At 43.3% G+C, this 19,469-nt stretch overlaps 1 protein-coding gene across 1 annotated transcript in view; it reads left to right on the forward strand.

Annotated features, from left to right (window-relative positions):
- Positions 1–6,304: 6,304 nt before the first annotated feature.
- The window catches only part of CREB3L2 (cAMP responsive element binding protein 3 like 2), a 117,887-nt gene continuing 104,722 nt past the window's right edge, over positions 6,305–19,469 (forward strand). The window contains exon 1 of the mRNA XM_022580214.2: positions 6,305–6,821. Coding sequence (XP_022435922.1) covers positions 6,720–6,821 — 102 coding nt within the window. The 5' untranslated portion in view covers positions 6,305–6,719. The remainder of the gene's footprint in view (positions 6,822–19,469) is intronic.

Below are 19,469 nucleotides of genomic sequence, written 5' to 3' on the forward strand. Positions count from 1 at the left end.
CTTTTTTTAAAAATTTTTATTTATTTATTTTGGCTGCACAGGGTCTCAGTTGTGGCACATGGGATATTCGTTGTGGCATGCAGGATCTTTTAGTTGCGGCATGCAGGCTCATAGTTGCAGCATGCAGGCTTCTTAGTTGCAGCATGTGGACTTCTTAGTTGTGGCATGTGCATTTCTTAGTTGTGGCATGCAGACTCTTAGTTGCGTCAGGCATGTGGGATCTAGTTCCCCGCCCGACCAGTGATCAAACCCGGGCCCCCTGCATTGGGAGTGCGGAGTCTAACCCACTGGACCACCAGGGAAGTCCCGAAATACAAAAGCTCTTAAGAGACTACTGTGAACATACACCAACAAATTGGACAACCTAGAAGAAATAGATAAATTCCTAGAAACATAAACCTACCAAGACTAAATCAGGAAGAAAGAAAATCTGAAAAGACTGATTACTAATAAGGAGATTGAATCAGTTGATTTTGATTAAATCCTCCCAACAAACAAAAGTCAAGGACCAGATAGCTTCACTGCTGAATTCTACTACACATTTAAAGAAGAATTAATACCAATCCTTCTCAAATTTTTCCAAAACATAAAAGAAAAGAGAATACTTCCAAACTCATTTTACCAAGCCAGCACTATTCTGATATGAAACCCAGACAAGGACACCACAAGAAAAGAAAAAGACAGACCAATATCACTAATGAACACAGATGCAAAAATCCTCAATAAGATACTAGCAAACCAAATTCAACAATACATTAAAAGGATCATATACCATGATCAAGTGGGATTTATTCTAGGGATGCAAGGATGATTCAATATCCAGAAATCAATCAATGTGATATATTACATTAACAAAATAAAGGACAAAAATCACATGATCATCTCAAAAGGTGCAGAAAAAGCATTTGACAAAATTCAACACTCATTTATGATAAAAATCTCATAAGTGAGTATAGAGGAAATGTACCTCAACATAATGAAGGCCATATATGAGAAGCCAACAGCTAACATCATACTCAATGGTGAAAATCTGAAAGCTTTTCCTCCAAGATCGGGGACAAGACAGGGATTCCCACCCTCACCACTTTTGTTCAAAATAATATTGAAAGTCCTAGTCAGAGCAACAGGTACATGAAAAAGAAATAGAAGGCATCCAGATAGGAAGAAGGAAACTGTCACTGTTTGCAGATGACATGATATTATATGTAGCAAACCCTAAAGATTCCAGCAAAAAACTCTAAGAACTAAAAAACAAATTCAGTAAAGTGGCAGGATGCAAAAATCAATTGTAAAAATCTGTTGCATTTCCATACACTAATAATGAACTATCAGAAAGATACATTAAGAAAATAATTTCATTTACAATTGCATGAAAAAGAATAAAATACCTTGGAATAAACTTAACCAAGGAGGTGGAAGGCCTGCACACGGAAAACTGTAAGACACTTATGAAAGAAATTGAATAAGACACAAATAAATGGAAAGATATTCCATTTATGTATTGGAAGAATTAATGTTGTTAAATGTCCATGCTACCCATAGTGATCTACAGTTTCAATGCTGTCACTACCAAAATTCCAATGGCATTTTTCACAGAAGTAGAGCAAACAATCCTAAAATTTGTATGGAACCAGAAAAGACCCCAAATAGCCAAAGCAATCTTGAGAAAGACCAAAGTTGAAGGCATTGTGCTTCCTGATTCCAAACTACATTACAAAGCTATAATAATCAAAAAATTATTGTATTGGCATAAAAACAGACACACAGATCAATGTAACAGAATAGAAAGCCCAGAAATAAACCCATGCATACATGTTCAATTAATTTATGACAAAGGATCTGAGAATATACAATGAAGAAAGGACAGTCTCTTCAACAAACGATGTTGGGAAAACTGAACAGTCACATGCAAAAGAGTGACACTGGACTGCTATCTTACATAATACACAAAAATTAACTCAAAATGTATTAAAGACTTGAACATAAGACCTGAAGCCCTAAAACTCCTAGAAGAAAACATGGGTGGTAAGATCCTTGACATTTGCCTTGGTAATGATCTTTGTTGGATTTGTCACCAAGCAAAGGCAACAAAACCAAAATTAAAAATTGAGACTACATCAAACCAAAAGGCTTTTGTGCAGCAAAGGAAACCAACTGCAAAATGAAAAGGCAACCTATTAAATGGGAAAAAATAGATGCAAGTCACATACCTGATAAGGGTTTAATATCCAAAAAATAAAAGATTTGTGTAACTAAATAGCAAAAAACACACAAAAATCTGATTAAAAAATAGACAGAGGATCTGAATAGACATTTTTCTAAAGAAGATATACAGGGACTTCCCTGGTGGTACAGTGGTTAAGAATCCGCCTGCCAATGCAGGGGACATGGGTTTGAGTACTGGTCCGGGAAGATCCCATATGCTGTGGAGCAACTAAGCCCATGTGTCACAACTACTGAGCCTGCGTGCCACAACTACTGAAGACCATGCACCTAGAGCCCGTGCTCCGCCAACAAGAGAAGCCACCGCAATGAGAAGCCTGCACACCAAGTAGCCCCCGCTCGCCACAACTAGAGAAAGCCCATGTATAGCAACGAAGACCCAATGCAGCCAAATAAATAAATAAATAACTTAAAAGAAAAAAGAAGATATACAGATGGCCAACAGGAATATGAAAAGGTACTCAACATCACTAGTCATCAGGGAAACGCAAATCAAAACCACAATGAGATATCACCTCACACTTGTTAGGATAGCTGTTAAATGACAAGAAAAAACAAGAGACGGCATGGATGTGGAGAAAAGGGAATCCTTGTACACTGTTGGTGCGAATGTAAATTGGTGCAGCCACTCTGGAAATCAGTATGGAGTTCCTCAAAAACTTACAGATACAGTTATCCTATGATCCAGCAATTCTACTTCTGGCTGTTTAACCAAAGGAAAAGAAAACACTAACTCAAAAAGATATTCTGACCCCCACATTCCTTGAAGCATTATTTATAATAGCCAAGACACAGAAGCAAGTGTCCTTCAGTGGATGAATGGATAAAGAAAATGTGGTATATGTATAACTTGGAATATTATTCAGCCATTAAAAAGAAGGAAATCCTGGGGCTTCCCTGGTGGCGCAGTGGTTGAGAGTCCACCTGCCGATGCAGGGGACACGGGTTCGTGCCCCGGTCCAGGAAGATCCCACATGCCGCAGAGCAGCTGGGCCCGTGAGCCATGGCTGCTGAGCCTGCGTGTCCGGAGCCTGTGCTCCGCAACAGGAGAGGCCACAACAGTGAGAGGCCCGCATACCGCAAAAAAAAAAAAAAGAAGGAAATCCTGGCATTTGCAACAGCATGGATGGACCTTGAGGGCATTATGGTAACTGAAATAAGCCAGACAAAGAAAGACAAATACTGTATAATCTCACTTGGGTGGAGTCTAAACAAACATACAAGCAAACTCATGGATACAAAGAGACTGGTGATTCCCAGGCAGGGTTGGGGGTGGGCAAAATGGGTGAAAGGAGTCAAAAGGCAATCTTCCAGTTATAAAATACATATACATAAGTCCTGGGGCTATAATATACAGCATGGTGGCTATAACTAGACACTGTGGTGATCATTTCACAATATATATAAATATCGAATCATTATGTTGTACACCTGAAACTAATGTGTGATACGTCAATTATATCTCTAAAAAACAAAACCCAAAACCAGACAGGGGAGCAAGCACTGCTACTTTGTTTTTGTTTTTTTGGAGGCGCCATGCAGCTTGCAGGATCTTGGTTCCCCCACCAGGGACTGAACCTGGGCCACCACAGTGAAGGCGTCAACTATTAACCACTGGACCGCCAGGGAATTCCTGAGTGCTGCTACTTTTTAAGGGATGCCAGAGAAGCTGGAAAAAAAGTCAGCTAAATTGTTAAGTCCTAATTATGTTAGGGGAAGGGACAAACTCTAGACTCAAGATGTAGAACAAGAAATGTGCTGGTGAGAAGTCTTCGTACCTTGAATGGGAGAAGCATACATGCAACAAAGGAGGCTGAAAAACCATGTAGGAATTGTGACATTACTATATTACTATGGCAATACAGATAAATTTAATCAAGCATTTAGGAAACCAATTATTATGTTACTGATTTTATGAAGGAAAAAGTCAGTGGCTTAAAACAATATAAACTTCTTACCTTTAGTTTGTGCAGGTCAGGAATCTGGGTATGGCATAGCTGAGTCCTTTGACTCTGGGTCTCTCGCAAGGCTGCAGTCATCTCAAGGCTCAACTCGGGGAGGATCTGCTTCCACAGTCACTCAAGTGGTTATATTAACAGGGTCCAGTTGCTCCTGGGTTATCGGACTGAGGGACTTGGTTCCTTGCTGGTTGTTCGTTGGACACCTTCCTCAGTTCCTTGCTATATGGGCCTCTCCATAGGGCAGCTCACAGATCAGAGCAAGCAAACGAGAGGAGGAGAGAACGAGCCAGACAGGAGCCAGAATATTTTTTGACATTCCATCACTTTTGCCACATTCTCTTTGCTAGAAGGAAGGCCCCGGGTCCAGCCTACGCTCAAGGGGAGGCAGTTTCAGAGGGTGTGAACACCAGGAAGCAGGATCATCTGAGGCATCTTAGAAACTGCCAACCACATGGGGCAAAACCAGGGACTGACGTTGCCTAAGGCAGAAATATTTGACAGATACATGCTTGTATCCCAGTTGAAGGAGGGTGTACATGTTTCTTACCTCACTTGCTCATGTTGAGTGTTATGCTAAGAAAAATGGAAAAAGTTGCTAAAAATTGAAAAGGTGATCTATGAAAAGGATGTGGTGAAGGAGGTAGCAGACTGGAAAATAAAAACCAAGGACTAAGAGAAAAATGAGAAAACTATTATACAAGGAAGGTACGGGGCCCATAAACTAGAATTTCTACTTACGCATTAAAATATTCTCCAACGACCCAGGAGATAGGACCAGACAAATGGAACAGTTTCTACAATAAACTACCACTTAAAGACACCATAGAGTTCTAAGACAAAATTGGACTGACCCTATCCACCAAAAAATACTTGCGAAGGGAACAAAGTAACACCTCCATACCGGAATGTGCCACTGTAAGAAACTTCTAGAGACAACTGGCAAAGACTCCCTTACAATTTAAAATGAGCAAACTATATGTGCAAGCACTTTGTTTCCTTAAAAGGAGTCTGACGCAATATTGTAAAGCAACTATACTCCAATAAAAATTAATTAAAAAAAAGAAAAAAAAGGAGTCTGAAAGGAGGAAAAAAAATCACAAGTTGAGGAAAAATAATTTAGAAGAGGCTATCTCTTTCCCAATATAGGCAGGCCTGGTGGTCTGTCCCCTGCCCATCTCTCAGGCCACCTCTCCCCTCACTCACTCCCTGGCACCTCAGTCCACAGCCACACCTGTCTCCTTGGCTGTCTGTAAAACACCAGCTTCTCCCCAAACCTCATTTCATTCAGGTCTGTTCCCAAACGTCACCTACCCTGATTGCTATCTAAAATAGCATCTATCTGCCCCATCCTCTTACCTATCTCTGATTTTTCTTTACAGCAGTTACCAGTTCCTGACATTATACGTTTCTTTCTTTACCTGTTTATTGTCTGACTCTTCCACTGAGGTAAAATCTCTATGACCTGGAAAGGGAAGCCGTTGGCTCTTTTCGACAATGTCTGTTGGGTAAATAAAAGAAAAAAATAGAATAAGGAGAGCCCATAAAAAACACGTCAGGAGAAGAGCCTAACAGAAAGCAGGAGAAAAACCTGAAGCACAAGCAATTACAATTTGCCAGATATGTGCTAATATAAATATATTTGTGTGTAATATGTGACTTATTTTTTAAAAATCCTGAAAGACTCAAATGAGCTAAACTACTTGAAAATATTTAGGACAGTACGTAAATCGGCGCTCCCAGCAGCACTCTCTTCCTCCACACGCGCGCGCTAATTTCTCTGGACTCTCAGGCGACTAAGCGCACCCTCCCTCTTATAAAATGTATTCTTGTCGCTATTTGATTGGCTGTCCCTCCCAGGCGCTCCTTCCTCATTGGTTGCACCCCCAGTCCATCACTCCTGGGCTCAAGCACTCCATTTGTCTGCTGCCGCAGACCTCGGCTGCTGGCGGTAGTAAAACCGGAGTAGCTCCCCGGTGACGTCAAAGGCGCTGCCCGCCCACATTCCAAAGCTTGGGCGGAGACTTCTCGCTGCCCCTGCCTCTGGACGAAGAGAAAGACTTCTGATTGGGTAGGGCGGGAGAAGTGAGCATCCGATTGGTCCCCGCCCTGGAGGGAGGAGGAGACATAGCTGTGTCCTGGAGCAGAGCTGAGGAGCCCTGGGGAATCTCAAAGTTTGTGTCTGGAGCAGTAGTGGAAAGTGAGCTTATTGAGAAGGGCTTTTCTTGGGATGAGTACTGATCTCCTGCCTTTATTTTGGATACACACCCTGCTCTATTCTCCTCAGCCTTCGGTCTGATCTCTAGACAGTCTGTCTCCTCTGGGGATTCTCAGGTCTCCGAGGACGCTGAACCGGAGCCCTTGGCAATTCTCTCTCAGGCAGAGGAGCGAACGTTTTCCTTTCCAAGTGCATAAGCTACACGCATACGCACACACACGCACACACATTCACGCAGAGGCGGATCTCGCCCTCCGAGGCCGCCCTACCCGCTCCCCTCCTGCCCTCAGCATCCTCGGCCCAGCGCGCCTCGGACCACCATGGAGGTGCTGGAGAGCGGGGAGCAGAGCGTCCTGCAGTGGGACCGCAAGCTGAGCGAGCTGTCAGAGCCCGGAGAAACCGAGGCTCTCATGTATCACACGGTGAGGACTTGGCGGGGCGGCGAAGGGGCGGCTTGAGAGGGGGAAGTGTCATGAAAGGAACAGCTCGGGACAGGGAACTGGGAAGGAAGCATTTGGGAAGAGCATGCCCAGAATGGAGAGATCTGGGGAGAGGTGTGGTTTTTCTAGCTGAACAGTGAAGGTGGGCCGCTGTCTCTTTTAAACTTTTGATAATAGTAACGACGCTTTGTATTCCTTTTCCCCGAGGGCTTTTCACATATGCTATATCATTTCCTATTGCGCTGTAAAGCAGGAGAAGGCGTAGATGTTTTGATAATCTGCCTCTGTTTAGTTTGCTACTACTTTTTGTGGGAAGATTTTTTAAAAACTGGGCAAAATAAAGTAGCATTTTCTTTCCTTCGCTGTCATATTCTTTCCCTTCCTTTACTATCTTATTTGAATTTTAGGAAGTATACGTGTGTGTGTGTGTGTGTGTGTGTGTGTTTTGAAAAAAGGCCCCTTCATATTAGGAGGAAGACTACTTTATTTGGCTCCTTTAACTGTTCAGCCAAGAAATCTGCTTCCTCCTTCTTCAGAGGAAAGATCAGCAAAGGAGAATGGAAAATCTGAGGCAGTGCATATTTCAGAAAGGCTTTGGAGAAGGTGGGACAGCTCACCAGTTCCTTGCTCAGTCTTATGCCTCAGAGATCCCTTTGGGCATTAAACTGTCACAGAGCACACACATTTCTTATAAAGTTTTCAATTTCAAGATTTTGGTATTAAATTTGCAAAATGAAATTTTGTTTCCAACAGCCAGCATTGATAATATGACTTTATTGTGAGATCTCTTTGTTTCTTTTTTTACAAATGCAGAGTTTGTATAGAGAGAGACACTAATGAGAAAATGAGAGACTTGGCTATTTCCCCTTCATGATTCTTTTAATGGAGTCAGTGCCAGGATATTTGAAACTTTTGCAAAATGGCCTGCAGGCTCCACCCCTTTGGCCTTTGCCTCTGGCTGACGTTATTTTGGGAAAAGGGATGAGGGCCTCCCTGTGATTCCCACCAAGGCATTTGTGGTGGCTGAGAATGGCTTGTTGAAAACATGCCGAGTGCAGGGCAGAGAGGTAGTGGAAGTTCATGCCGGGTCAAAAGCCAGATGTGTGGTGTGATCTTCTGGGCTTTGCTCACTGAGTCTGTCCCGAGGACACCACATGGGCTGCCTTTGGATTGGGGACCCAGATGTACTTCCCGTCGCCAGGACAGAGCTCAGAGAACACCGGGCGTCAAATATCTTCTCATAGTATCTCCAGATGTTTCTCCTGACATAGGCCACATTTTAGCCATTTGCGAGGGGCAGCTCTTCTCTTTTGTTCTGACAAGTACTGTGAAAATGTCTCATCCCGCAGCTGTAATGCTTTGGGTTGTCTTTCAGCTGGTGGGATGAATTATGCACAGCATCCACATTCCCTTTCTCAGGCCTCATGACTTGCATTTCTGAGATCTTATGCCAGGGTTTGAGATGCTACCCGTGACTGTGACATTAACTTCAGGCAGGACAGCTTGGACTGGCTCTAACTGACATCTTTATGCACAGTTTCAGGGGTAGAGACCTTACCTTCCTTTTGGTAGCAAGGGCTTAGTTTTTCTATGTCATTGTAATGAAGCAGTGATGGGTGATTATTTTTCTTCTAATTTGATTTTTTTTTAAATTACTTTTATGTATGCCACTTAGGGACGTGTTTCTCTTCTGGGCAGCTCACTCATATAAAATGCCACTCGTCATTGCTGCAAGCCGTGGCCCGCAAACTGAGTATATGAATTAGTGTTGAAAGACGTATTGGATTTGGTAGCACAGACAACTGGGTTATATTCCTTCTAAACTAAGGGGAGTTTGGCAGAGATTTGAAAATAGATAACTTTCCCATCTGTTTCTTGAACTCTCTTGGGTATCCAGTTGCAGAGCTGGTTATTATCGCCATTTGTCCATAATGAGAAATGACCTGACCTCCAAGTGGAAAAAGGATGGCCTGATGATGCATTCACTCACGATTTATTTGTTCTTTCAATGAATGGTTATTGAAGAGCTTCTATGTGCGAAACACTGTTCTAAGTAGTTGGGATACATCAGTGAACCAAAAAACCCTCAAAATTCTTGACCTTGAGAAGCTTACACTCTAGGCCTGAAGTAGGGGAGAAGGTTATCTCAGCAGGATGAAAAGCCACAGCAAAGGCTCTAAGGTGGGAGTGTGTCTGGCATGAGCTTATGGTAACATCACAGTCTGTTTTAGATCCCCCCGTTTTTGTCAGTTTTTTTTCTTGTAAAAATGCAGGTTACTTCTGAGGCAGAGTGCCTGTTTTTGGAATGGCCCGGTGAAACTTTCCAAGTTGAGTGGATTAGGCATCACATAGGGAGTGGAGAGCCTGCAGAGAGGGTAAGGTACAAATGTAAGCTGGGAAATTGGTAAGATAGTATAGCTACCATCTATTGTGTATTTATTATCTGAAAGGGAGGGCTGGCTTCATGGGCCTGCCCCCTGTGCAGTCCCACAGGGCCCCACACTTTGATGCTCTGCTGTCACCATCTTGAGATCCTCAATATTTTTTGAACAAGGGCCCACACGTTTGCATTTTGTAGCAGGTCCCATAGATTATGTAGCTGGCCCTCATGAAAGGCATTGTACTTAGTGCTTTACAAAAATGATGTATCAGTGGGACTTCCCTGGCGGTTCAGTGGTTAAGACTCCGAGCTTCCACTGCAGGGGGCACAGGTTCAATCCCTGGTCAGGGAACTAAGATCCCTCATGCTGCAGGGCACAGCCAAAAATAAAAAGAGGATATCTCAATGATCCAGTGAAGGAGTCATTTTACAGATAAGAAAACTGAGGCTTAATGAGTTTAAGTGACTTGGTAAAAGGTCATTTAAACTCAAGTCTACCTGCCTCCAAAGCCCAAGCTCTTGCCCACTATGCTGTATGAATGAAGGATCCAGACTTAAAAGGAACTGAGTCAGAGGATGGGGAGTCAGAAATTGCTGAGTCTGAGGGCAGCTAATATTTAACTGAGGTGGCAGTGGGGCCACCAACCCTTCCTAGCATGATCACTCTCTTTGCTCTAAATAGGGATTTAGCTACCACACGCATGATTGCTAATGCCCTGTTTTAGCAAAACTGTCACCTACCTGATTTTAAAAATATAGAAGTTGCCCGAGGCTGGGATTGTCATGTCTCCGAGGTGCCTTCTGTGAGCCATCAGGAGCAGTGTTTTTCTCATTTGGTTAGTTCTGAAGAAAAATTCTGGGTCCACAAGGACAGAGGCTTAGAGGAGACAGTTTCAAAGTCTATAAAATAATGAACCACACAGAGCGAATCTGGACTTGCTTATTAGATCCTGAATTATTAGAGCTTTGGGCTTCCTCTTGAAGCTGAAAAAATAGTTCCCATACAGATGAGAGATATAATTTTAAATCAGTGAGTGGTACATTTAGGAAAGCTATTGCTTCTAGAGTGGATACAAGCTAAAACTGGTTTCAGAAAAGATGGCAGATATAAAAATGAGGAGTGTATATATTATGGTTTCAAATCATTGCAAGAAGCCTTGTCCCTTCCCCTAAACCTGCCAGGATGCTGGATGTTTCTAACATTCATGTTGTGTTTCCTGTAAGGTTCTGTGCAAATTACATTTCTGGGAATTTACTGTGGGATTTTGCAATTTAAGGAGCAAAACAGTCTATAAACCTTATCTATGTATATTATTACATGCACTGACTATATCTGGGCGGATGCTCAAGAAACAGATGGCTGATGTTTTTCTGGTAAGGGGACTTGAGGGACTAGAGGTCAAGAGAGGGAAGGAGGGAGAGGGAATTACTTACATACTATCCCTTTCGTACTGTTCAAACTTTTACCTCCTGAAAGTATTTAGGAAATGAAAAATGACAACTTAAAGGCACCACATAAAACTGGACTAGGGGTAATTTTAGCCTGCATTTCCTTGGGGAGAGAGGGGTTTCTGGTGCTCACTCAATACCACCAGCGTTGGTGGAGGCCTTGGGTAATGAATAGAGGAAGCAGGAGTGCTTGCTGGAAAAGGGCTTTGAGGATGGAGGATTAACAGTGGGTTTGTGTATGACAAACTTCATGCTCTTGGTAATTTTCTTATAGCTCAGTTTAGCAATCTGGAAAAGAGGGATTTTATCAATTTTTGCAAGGATTATTTTTTTTAAGGTATACAATAGGATACCTTTTCTTTGCAAAGATAATGACAGAGGTTCTGCTTGGTATTTCATTTTATTTTATTGAGGTATAGTTGATTTACAATATTATGTTAGTTTCAGGTGTACAGCACAGCGATTCATTTATATATATATATGTTTTTTTTCTTTTTCCGATTCTTTTCCCTTATAGGTTATTACAAAATGTTAAGTATAGCTTCCTGTGCTATAAGAAGGTCCTTGTTGGTTATCTATTTTATATATAGTAGTGTGTATCAGTTAATTCCAACCTCCTAATTTAGTTCTGCTTCTTTTAAATACTAAATTCATGTAAATCCAGTTCTTTGTAGAATTATTAGTGGTTATGCGCTTAAATTTTATATCCAATTGGTTCTTAAAATGAAATGACTGAGCCTAGAGGGTGGTAGGTGAGGTGTTAAGAGTAGGTTCCACCTGCCTGGTGAGCAGATGTGAAGGCCATCTGGCTTCCACATCCATCGTGATTGCCGGAAGGTGGATGGCAGATCTGAGAGGCTGGTGGTTTCCCCTTCCTGTCGGCGGCCCAGAGACTTGATAGGGCTCCCGTGGGATATGGGAGCTTTTGGTTTGATGTTCACCTCCTATTGTTGGCCTCTGGCCAGATTCTGAGTGGGACTCTGGGTCCTTGTGGCTTGAGAAATCATTACTTCTGGTCACCTGACCTCCACCAATTGAATAAAGGTAATGAGTCCCAGTAGGAGACAGAATTGTGAAGTCAGTATAATTTGTCTTCAAGGCCCTACTTCACCTTTCTTCACCTTCACTCCTTTCATGTTTCCCTCGCTTCTTGGACCCCAAGTTGCTCGCTGTAATGGTGTTCTCTTTCCAACTCCTCCTCTTTAATTTTGTTCTCAGGAAAGATTTTTAAGCTTACACTAAAAATTTCAATATTAGTAAAGCTAAACATATGACCCCTAAATGGGTGTTTATATTTAACAATAATTTCTTGAACCTCTAAATGGAGAACTTTAGGCAATAGCCAGGTAGTAGGGGAGGAGTATTTGGGGAGCTGGGGGGAGCTTTCACTACTCCTCTGCATGTGGCCCCTATTCATAAGGCGGCCTTGCATATATGTTGCTGATTTAGCTTATGATCTAAAGAATTTTCATTGTTTTGGTGAAAAATCTTTGACTCAGTTAGATGATTGTCTCTGAAATTGTTCTCATTGTGTTAACACGGTTGGGGGAAAGTGGGCTTGGGCACAGTTCTGAAAGATGAGAGGGCAGTACTGAGTTTTGTACTTGCCCTCTTTCTTGAGTGATCCCTGAGTGATAATATCCTATTGAGCTCTGATGTGAAGTCGCTCTGGCAGGAGAAATGAGGCACTGCATCTAGATTAATAATTGAATTAAATGACAATGCTTGCCGCTGCGAGTAACTGAAAACCGATTCACATTGCTTACACAATAAGTGAATTATTCTGTCACGTTGCAAGATGCCTAAAAGTATAGCTACATATTTGGCTGATTCAGCAGCTGCTCAGTTCAGCATGGACTAGATTCCATCCATCCATAGGCAGGTTTCATCTTCAAGTTGGAGGCAACCAGAAGGCAGCCCACATCCATATGAGTTTCAGGTGTTCAAATAAAAATGACAATATCCAAAGGGAGAAGAGAGGTTGTGTCTTCCTTGTGTCCTTTTTTAAGATGGAAGAAACTTGTTTTAGATGCCTACCAGCTGATTTCTCTTCGAGCTTTATTGTCAAGGATGGGATCACATCATCATTTCTGAGCCAATGGCTGGAAAGGGATTTACCTGATTGGCTTAGATTAGTCATGTGGGAATGGAGGAGCTATTGGAGCCTCAACCAGCATGACCATGTGTAATGATCATTAGTCAAATAGTCTGAGTTGGCAGACCTTTCCTTCACTAAAAGGTGTGTTCATTTAGCTAACGGCTGCTTTTCTCACAAAGGTGGGCTAGCAAATGGAAAATGTTTTAGAACATTTAAGCATGGAATATCTCTGCAGTGCATGCAAAGGCTATCATGGAGGGGGTACTGCTGTGTCCCAACTCACGAATGAGGAAATGTAGAATTAACTATATTATCTGAGCTCTCTGCGTCAGGGTCAGATATCAGGGCTGGAGGTAGCTAGCTGAGCCTGTAATCATGATCACGGTGCAAGACGAGAATGACTTTTTCTGTTCGAGGTCCACACAACCTCATCTCCGCAGGCAGAGAGCTGAATGCCATTTTTCAAAGAAGCTGTTTTTCCAGTTGCATATGGCTATTCAAACACTGATAAGGTCAGAGTGTGCCTGTTTGCGGCTTGAACTGCCGGCCTCAGCCCTGCGGGGCTCTGACCTGTCTGTGGACTGTCTTGGGGCAAATGGCCTTAGGCTTTGGCTGGGAGATTGGTAGGACTGAGGGCCTAGGGCTGCAGAGTGTCTGAATTGCTTGTCAGTGATTTTATGAATGAGGGCGTAGTGTTTACATTCCCTACCTCAGTAGAGTCAAGCCTGAAACGAAATGGTGAGATTCACCATTGGTGTCAACCTTGAGTCTATTCCCCCTTCTCCCTGCTCACCACATACTCTCCGGCTCTTCCAAGTGACCTCATTTTTTCCCTGAATGGAATTGTCTAGGTTACCCACAAGGCACATAGGAGGTGATGGCCCCTTTTATCTATGGAGAATCTGAGACCTCGAGCAAAAAAGAGACCTCAGCTGGAACGCAAGCTTCTTGAAGGGGGGGGACATGACTGTCTTTTCTACACTCCCAAGCACAGGATGCTCAGAGATATGTAATACTTGCTTGATGCACAATTATGTAGAGTAAGGCAGTCTTGGAGAATGAATAAGCTCAATGGCCTTGGTCTCTTTTGTTAATGTATTTTTTTAAAACTCTGGATGCTTGTAAATGCCTCTGCAAGTCTGAAAATTTAATATGAAAGTGACTTGGGTAGTTTGATGTCAATAACTTTTCTTGTTTAGTTTTGAGACCCACATGGGAGGGAGGATGATTCTATCATAGTCCCAGTTTCCGCTAGAGTAGAGTTGAAGGCAGCGTTGTGGAAAGGGTGTGCCTTCGAGCCAGGCAGATTTGGAATCCAGGGCCACTGGTTCTCTGGTGACCTTGGGCAAGTAACCTCTCCTCTTTGGGTCTCAGTTTCTTCACATGTCACTGCCTAGCCCATAGTGTACACACTTTTTCACCCTCTCCCCTAAGTCAAATGTCTTCTTTCTGGGGAAGAGGTGTCCCCACCTCAGGAGTCTGATATCATTCAGGAAGCACAAGGGACCTGTAATTATTCTCTCTCGGGCATCTTCATTTCCTCTCCTCTGCAGCTTCTGCCTTGTGCTGTAAACACAGGTCTGTGCCTTGAACACATGTTTGCCAGATGCTGTTGCCCCTCCTTGCTCCGCTTGTTTTTTCTCTCTTGTTTACTGCCAGGTTTTCTCAGACAAGTAGTCAATAGCTACGGCCTCCGTTTCCTCAGTTTTTTTTTTTTTTTTTTTTGCGGTATGCGGGCCTCTCACTGTTGTGGCCTCTCCCGTTGCGGAGCACAGGCTCCGGACACGCAGGCTCAGTGGCCATGGCTCACGGGCCTAGCCGCTCCGTGGCATGTGGGATCCTCCCGGACCGGGGCACGAACCCGTGTCCCCTGCATCGGCAGGCGGACTCTCAACCACTGCGCCACCAGGGAAGCCCCCATTTCCTCAGTTTTTACTTCTGCCTCCTGTATGTTCTGGTTCCTACTGCTGCCTGAAGGTTCTCCAGCTTCTCTCTAACTGCCCCATCCACTAGTCTTCTCTCCATCCTTAGCTTGCAAGGCTTCACGGGAACATTTGGCAATACTGACCGACCACATGTTCATCTCGTTACTCGCTCTTGCTTTGGCTCCTATGATACCCTGGGAGGCTTAGATTTTCCTCCTTTACTGTCTGCATTACCACCTGTTAAACGTGAGCGTTTGGTACTTGGTCTTGTGTTCTCCCTGTACACTCTCCTGGGCTCCTCCATCAACTTCAATACAGCTGGTTCTCAGATCTTTACATCTGTTAGTTGTCTGTGGATGGAAACTGGGAGATCTTTGGAATATGACCCAAGATCTTCTGGGCCCTCATGAGCTGTAGAGTGGCTCTGGCTGGGTAACCTTTGAATCTTCCTGATGTATTACTTTGAGAAGAGCTGAGAACACTTTGATCCCCCTTATCACCGCACCCCTGTTATCTCAGGGGATGTTTCGTGACTCAGCTCTCCTGCAGTGTAAACCCAAGAGAGGCTCATGAGTCATTGCTGGGACACAGCTGTTTCTTGAGTCAGCGTCACTCATCAGATGCAGGCTGTGTTTTGACTGGGTTCATACTTATTCTTCAGCTTGGGAAGCACTTTTTTGGTGCTCTGCGGTGGTGTATCTAATTTTTTTCTAGGACTGAGTAGAAGGTCAGTGCAAAAGTCAGATATAAGTTCTTAGATCTTGTACCATTGATCTTTCTGGTGTGTATAGCTGCTGTCGAGCTCAGTTACAGTTGCCTGATGTTGAATTGCCTGCCCTTGAAATGCTCTATTCTGGTATAATTTATTTATCTAAACTTTATTGACATTACTGAAGAGCTTTTAAAGAATTGAGACGGGTGACGCTGAGCCACTCAAAGTTGTATGCCTGCTTCTTGTTAGAAGTATCTTGGAAGAGAGTTTTTCTTTGGCAAAACTCATTGTAGTACAAGTTACTTCACATCCTCCATCTCAGTGTATCCTGCTGTAAAATGCTGCATTTGTATTATGGTCCCAGAGGTTCCTTTTAACTCCAAAGTTCTGTGCTGAGTATCATGCTGTCACCCTTGAAAGTCTCTGATCTTTAAAAAATGGGGGATTTAAAACAACAACAACAAAGGTCAGTTGATTACCTCTTTCCTTTGGGCACTCAGTTGGTGGGTATAGTTTTGCATTTTGTAGCCTCTGTTTTCTGACTTAAAAACCTTGCTTCAGTAAAACCCAGACAAAATAAAGAATGGAAAAACAGAGAGACACAGAGGTAGGAGACATTTTTTTTTAACATCTCACACACACACACACACACACACACACACACACACACACCCCTCTTCAGACTTCTTGGCAAATTAGAGGAGTCTGGGGAAAAAAAAATCTACAAACAGTTTTCAGTCGTCTGAGTGGAAAATCTTGGTTTTTTAACATTTCATATCTTGGAAATGTCTGAATAGTTTTTGTTTAAAGGGAAATTCCTTTTGGCTGAGAAAGCCTGCAGGATTCAAACTGATAGGGTGATTTTTTTAGGAAACTTGGAGGAAACAAGGATTTGTGATGAAAATGCTTTCTCACTAGCCAATTGTGTCAAACAGACATTTAAATCCAAGGTTACCAGTCATAGCATTTGAAAGATTCAGCCATTAACTCCTTCCTTCCCCTTGCTTCCTGTCTGTACATCCTGGGGAAATATCTCTCATCACTGGTCCTTCCTCCAATTTGAGGAACTTAGTGAACTGCTTTTCTAAACCTGTGCATGTTCTAGGCAGGAGGATATACATTCTTGACCTTGTGGTTCTCCCAGCAGAGTGGGAAGGGAGATATGTAAAGAAGTCATTAAATCACAAGTTATTAAATATCTGGTGTACATTTTGCTTTAAAGCTGCGTTCAAAATATTTCTGGCACACAGAGGGTGGAACGAGATCTGAAGGAGATGAAGAGTTGGAGAGCCTCTCACTGAAGAGGTGATATTTGCATTGGGTCCTGAAGTATAAATAGGAGTTCTCCAGGCCGTGGGAACAGCAGATACAGAGTAGGAATGTATAACATGTCATAGTTGATTCTGGGAATCCCAAGTGGTTTTACGTAGTTTCAAGTAGGATGCTCTGTGGGGAGTGTTGGGAGATATGATAAGATAATACAAGGTTTGCATGCTTTGTTAACCATTTGGATATTCTTTTGTGGGCAGTAGTGTGGGAAGCTTTTAAGACTTTTAATAAAAAAGAGACAGGGAGAGAAGTGTGTTTTGGAAAGGAAACCCTAGTGTTTATGAAGTGTGGATTGGAGGGGAGAATTAATGGCAGCAAGATGATCTGCTGGCTGGCTATTTCGTCCATGAAGTAGAACAAGGCACCATGAGGGCCTTGAACCTGACAGGGAGCAGAACATGAATACAAGAAGGGGTTAGGGGCTGGACGTGAAGACTTGGTGGCACTGGGGCGTGCGAGGGGTATGGGACGCGTCATGGTTTCTGATGCGGCACACTGAGCTGACAGTGCTGCCCTTCGTGCAGGAAGATGAGTTTGCTGGGGAAATAATGAGCTCAGTTTGGGACATGGTGATTCTGATGTGTTCATGGCGCATTCAGGAGAGGTACCTGAAAGGCATTTGGAAACATGGGTCTGGAGTTCTGGAGAAAGGTCTGGAGATGTAGATTTGGGTGTTATGAATCTCATGGGGGAGAAGTGAAGCTAGCAGTCCTAATAAGATAGTCCAGCGAGGTCCGGGGGAGAGTGAGAGCAAAGCTGAGAATGAAGCCCTGGGGACACTTGAGGCGTTAGCAGGGGAAGAGAAATCTGCAGATGGAACTCAGAAGGAATCAGCAGAGAAAGTGGAGAAAATCCAGGAAAATCCAGGATCCAAAGAGGGGAGGGTTGCTATGGAGTGGTCAAGATAAAGAAGGGCTGAGTATGCTCTTCAGCTGCCTGCCAAGCACTGTGTGGTGTTAGCTCAGGGCGGGACCGTGTCCTGGAGCCGCAGAGGTCCCCCGAGGGTCTGGACCTGTGGGCATGCTCTCTGGCTTTGTGCCCAGGGAGTGCAGGCCTTGTTTCCAGGCAAGAGCAGAAACTGCAGAAGGGCAGGTGCTGGGAGTAAATATGCTTGGTAGATAATATGTACAATAGTGCCTCTTTCTTTCCTTTTGTTTTTGTAAAATCAGTCCTCAAAATTGGCCTTGGAGACTGTCCCCGTGCCTGTGCAGTGTTATGAAGGTCCTTTCTTCATTCTTCTCTCCACGCTGAATCCACCTATTCCTGATGTCCTTCTCGTGAGCGAGGAGTAGTTCGTTCCTGGGTCCCTTTGTGCATGTGTCATTTAGGAGTCTCAGGCTTTGGGGCATGCAAAAGGAGGGTCTCTGGATTCATTAAATCTGTATAAGACACTTGGGATTTAGCAAATGCCTAGAAGTCTTGAGCATTTTCCTTTCTATATTTCTGCTGACTTCCCACTGAGAAAGTATCAAGTGGATCCAGTGGTTGCCAAAGATAAGTTTGATCACGGAGACATCAACGGTATTCACATGTTAGGAAAATAGAAAAAAAAATTGACCCCATTTTTAATGACATAATAATAGGGGCAGGTGAGGACAAATGGTTTTGTAATAAGAATATGAGCCCGAGGGCTTTCCAGTGGAAGGAACACTAAAGTAAATGATGCCTCTTCGAAGAAAATGTGCAGCTCCAAGCAGTGCCTGGGTTTCAGGACCTAGAGAGGGGACTCTGGAGGGCACCCTCTAGTCCTCCCCGTGCCCCCTGAATTATGGGGCTCGATTCTACCTTTGCTCTCTGTTTCCCTGTATCCAGGATGTTGCTTTCATGGCTCTCAACCCTCCTGGGGAGATGAGGAACAAGAATGGGAGGAGAACTCTGACCCCAGGACTGAAGCTGGGCCCAGGAAACAAGGGGGTGGAGAATAAGGAGAACTCTGCTTTCCGACTGACTGCACAGGGAGAAGCGGGCAGCCCTTCTCAGCCCAGAGCAGAACAGACTCCTGTGAGGTGACACCGAGTTGAGAATTCACCCAGCACAGTTCAGCTACAGTATGGGTTAAGTTGGTCTCTTGGCTGACTGGGAACCGATTACTTTTTTTTAATATATATATTCTTTTCCTTTATGGTTTATCATAGGATATTGAATATAGTTCCCTGTGCTATAAAGGTAGGACCTTGTTGTTTACCCATCCTATATAAAATAGTCTACATCTGCTAATCCCAAACTCCCAGGCCTTCCCTCCTCCACCCACTCCCCCTTGGCAACCGCAAGTCTATTTTCTACCTCTGTGAGTCTGTTTCTGTCTCATAGATAGGTTCATTTGTGTTGTATTTTAGATTCCACATGTAAGTGATATCATATTTGGTATTTGTCTTTCTCTTTCTGACTTACTTCACGTAGTATGATAATCTCTAGTTGCATCCATGTTGCTGCAAATGGCATTATCCTGTTCTTTTTTATGGCTGAGTAGTGTTCCATTGTATATATGTACTACATCTTCTTTATCCATTCATCTATTGATGGACATTTAGGTTGTTTTCTAAATGTGAATAGTGAATAGTGCTGCTATGAACACAGGGATGCATGTACCTTTTTGAATTATAGTTTTGTCTGAGTATATGCCCAGGAGTAGGATAGCTGGATCATATGGTAATTCTATGTTTAGTTTTCTGAGGATTCTCCACACTGTTTTCCATAGTAGCTGCAGCAACTTACATTCCCACCAACAGTGTAGGGA

Source organism: Delphinapterus leucas, chromosome 9, assembly GCF_059928025.1.
Source record: "Delphinapterus leucas isolate spDelLeu-1000000601 "Yukka" chromosome 9, BTC_Dleu_Yukka2, whole genome shotgun sequence".
NCBI classification, from domain to species: domain Eukaryota; kingdom Metazoa; phylum Chordata; class Mammalia; order Artiodactyla; family Monodontidae; genus Delphinapterus; species Delphinapterus leucas.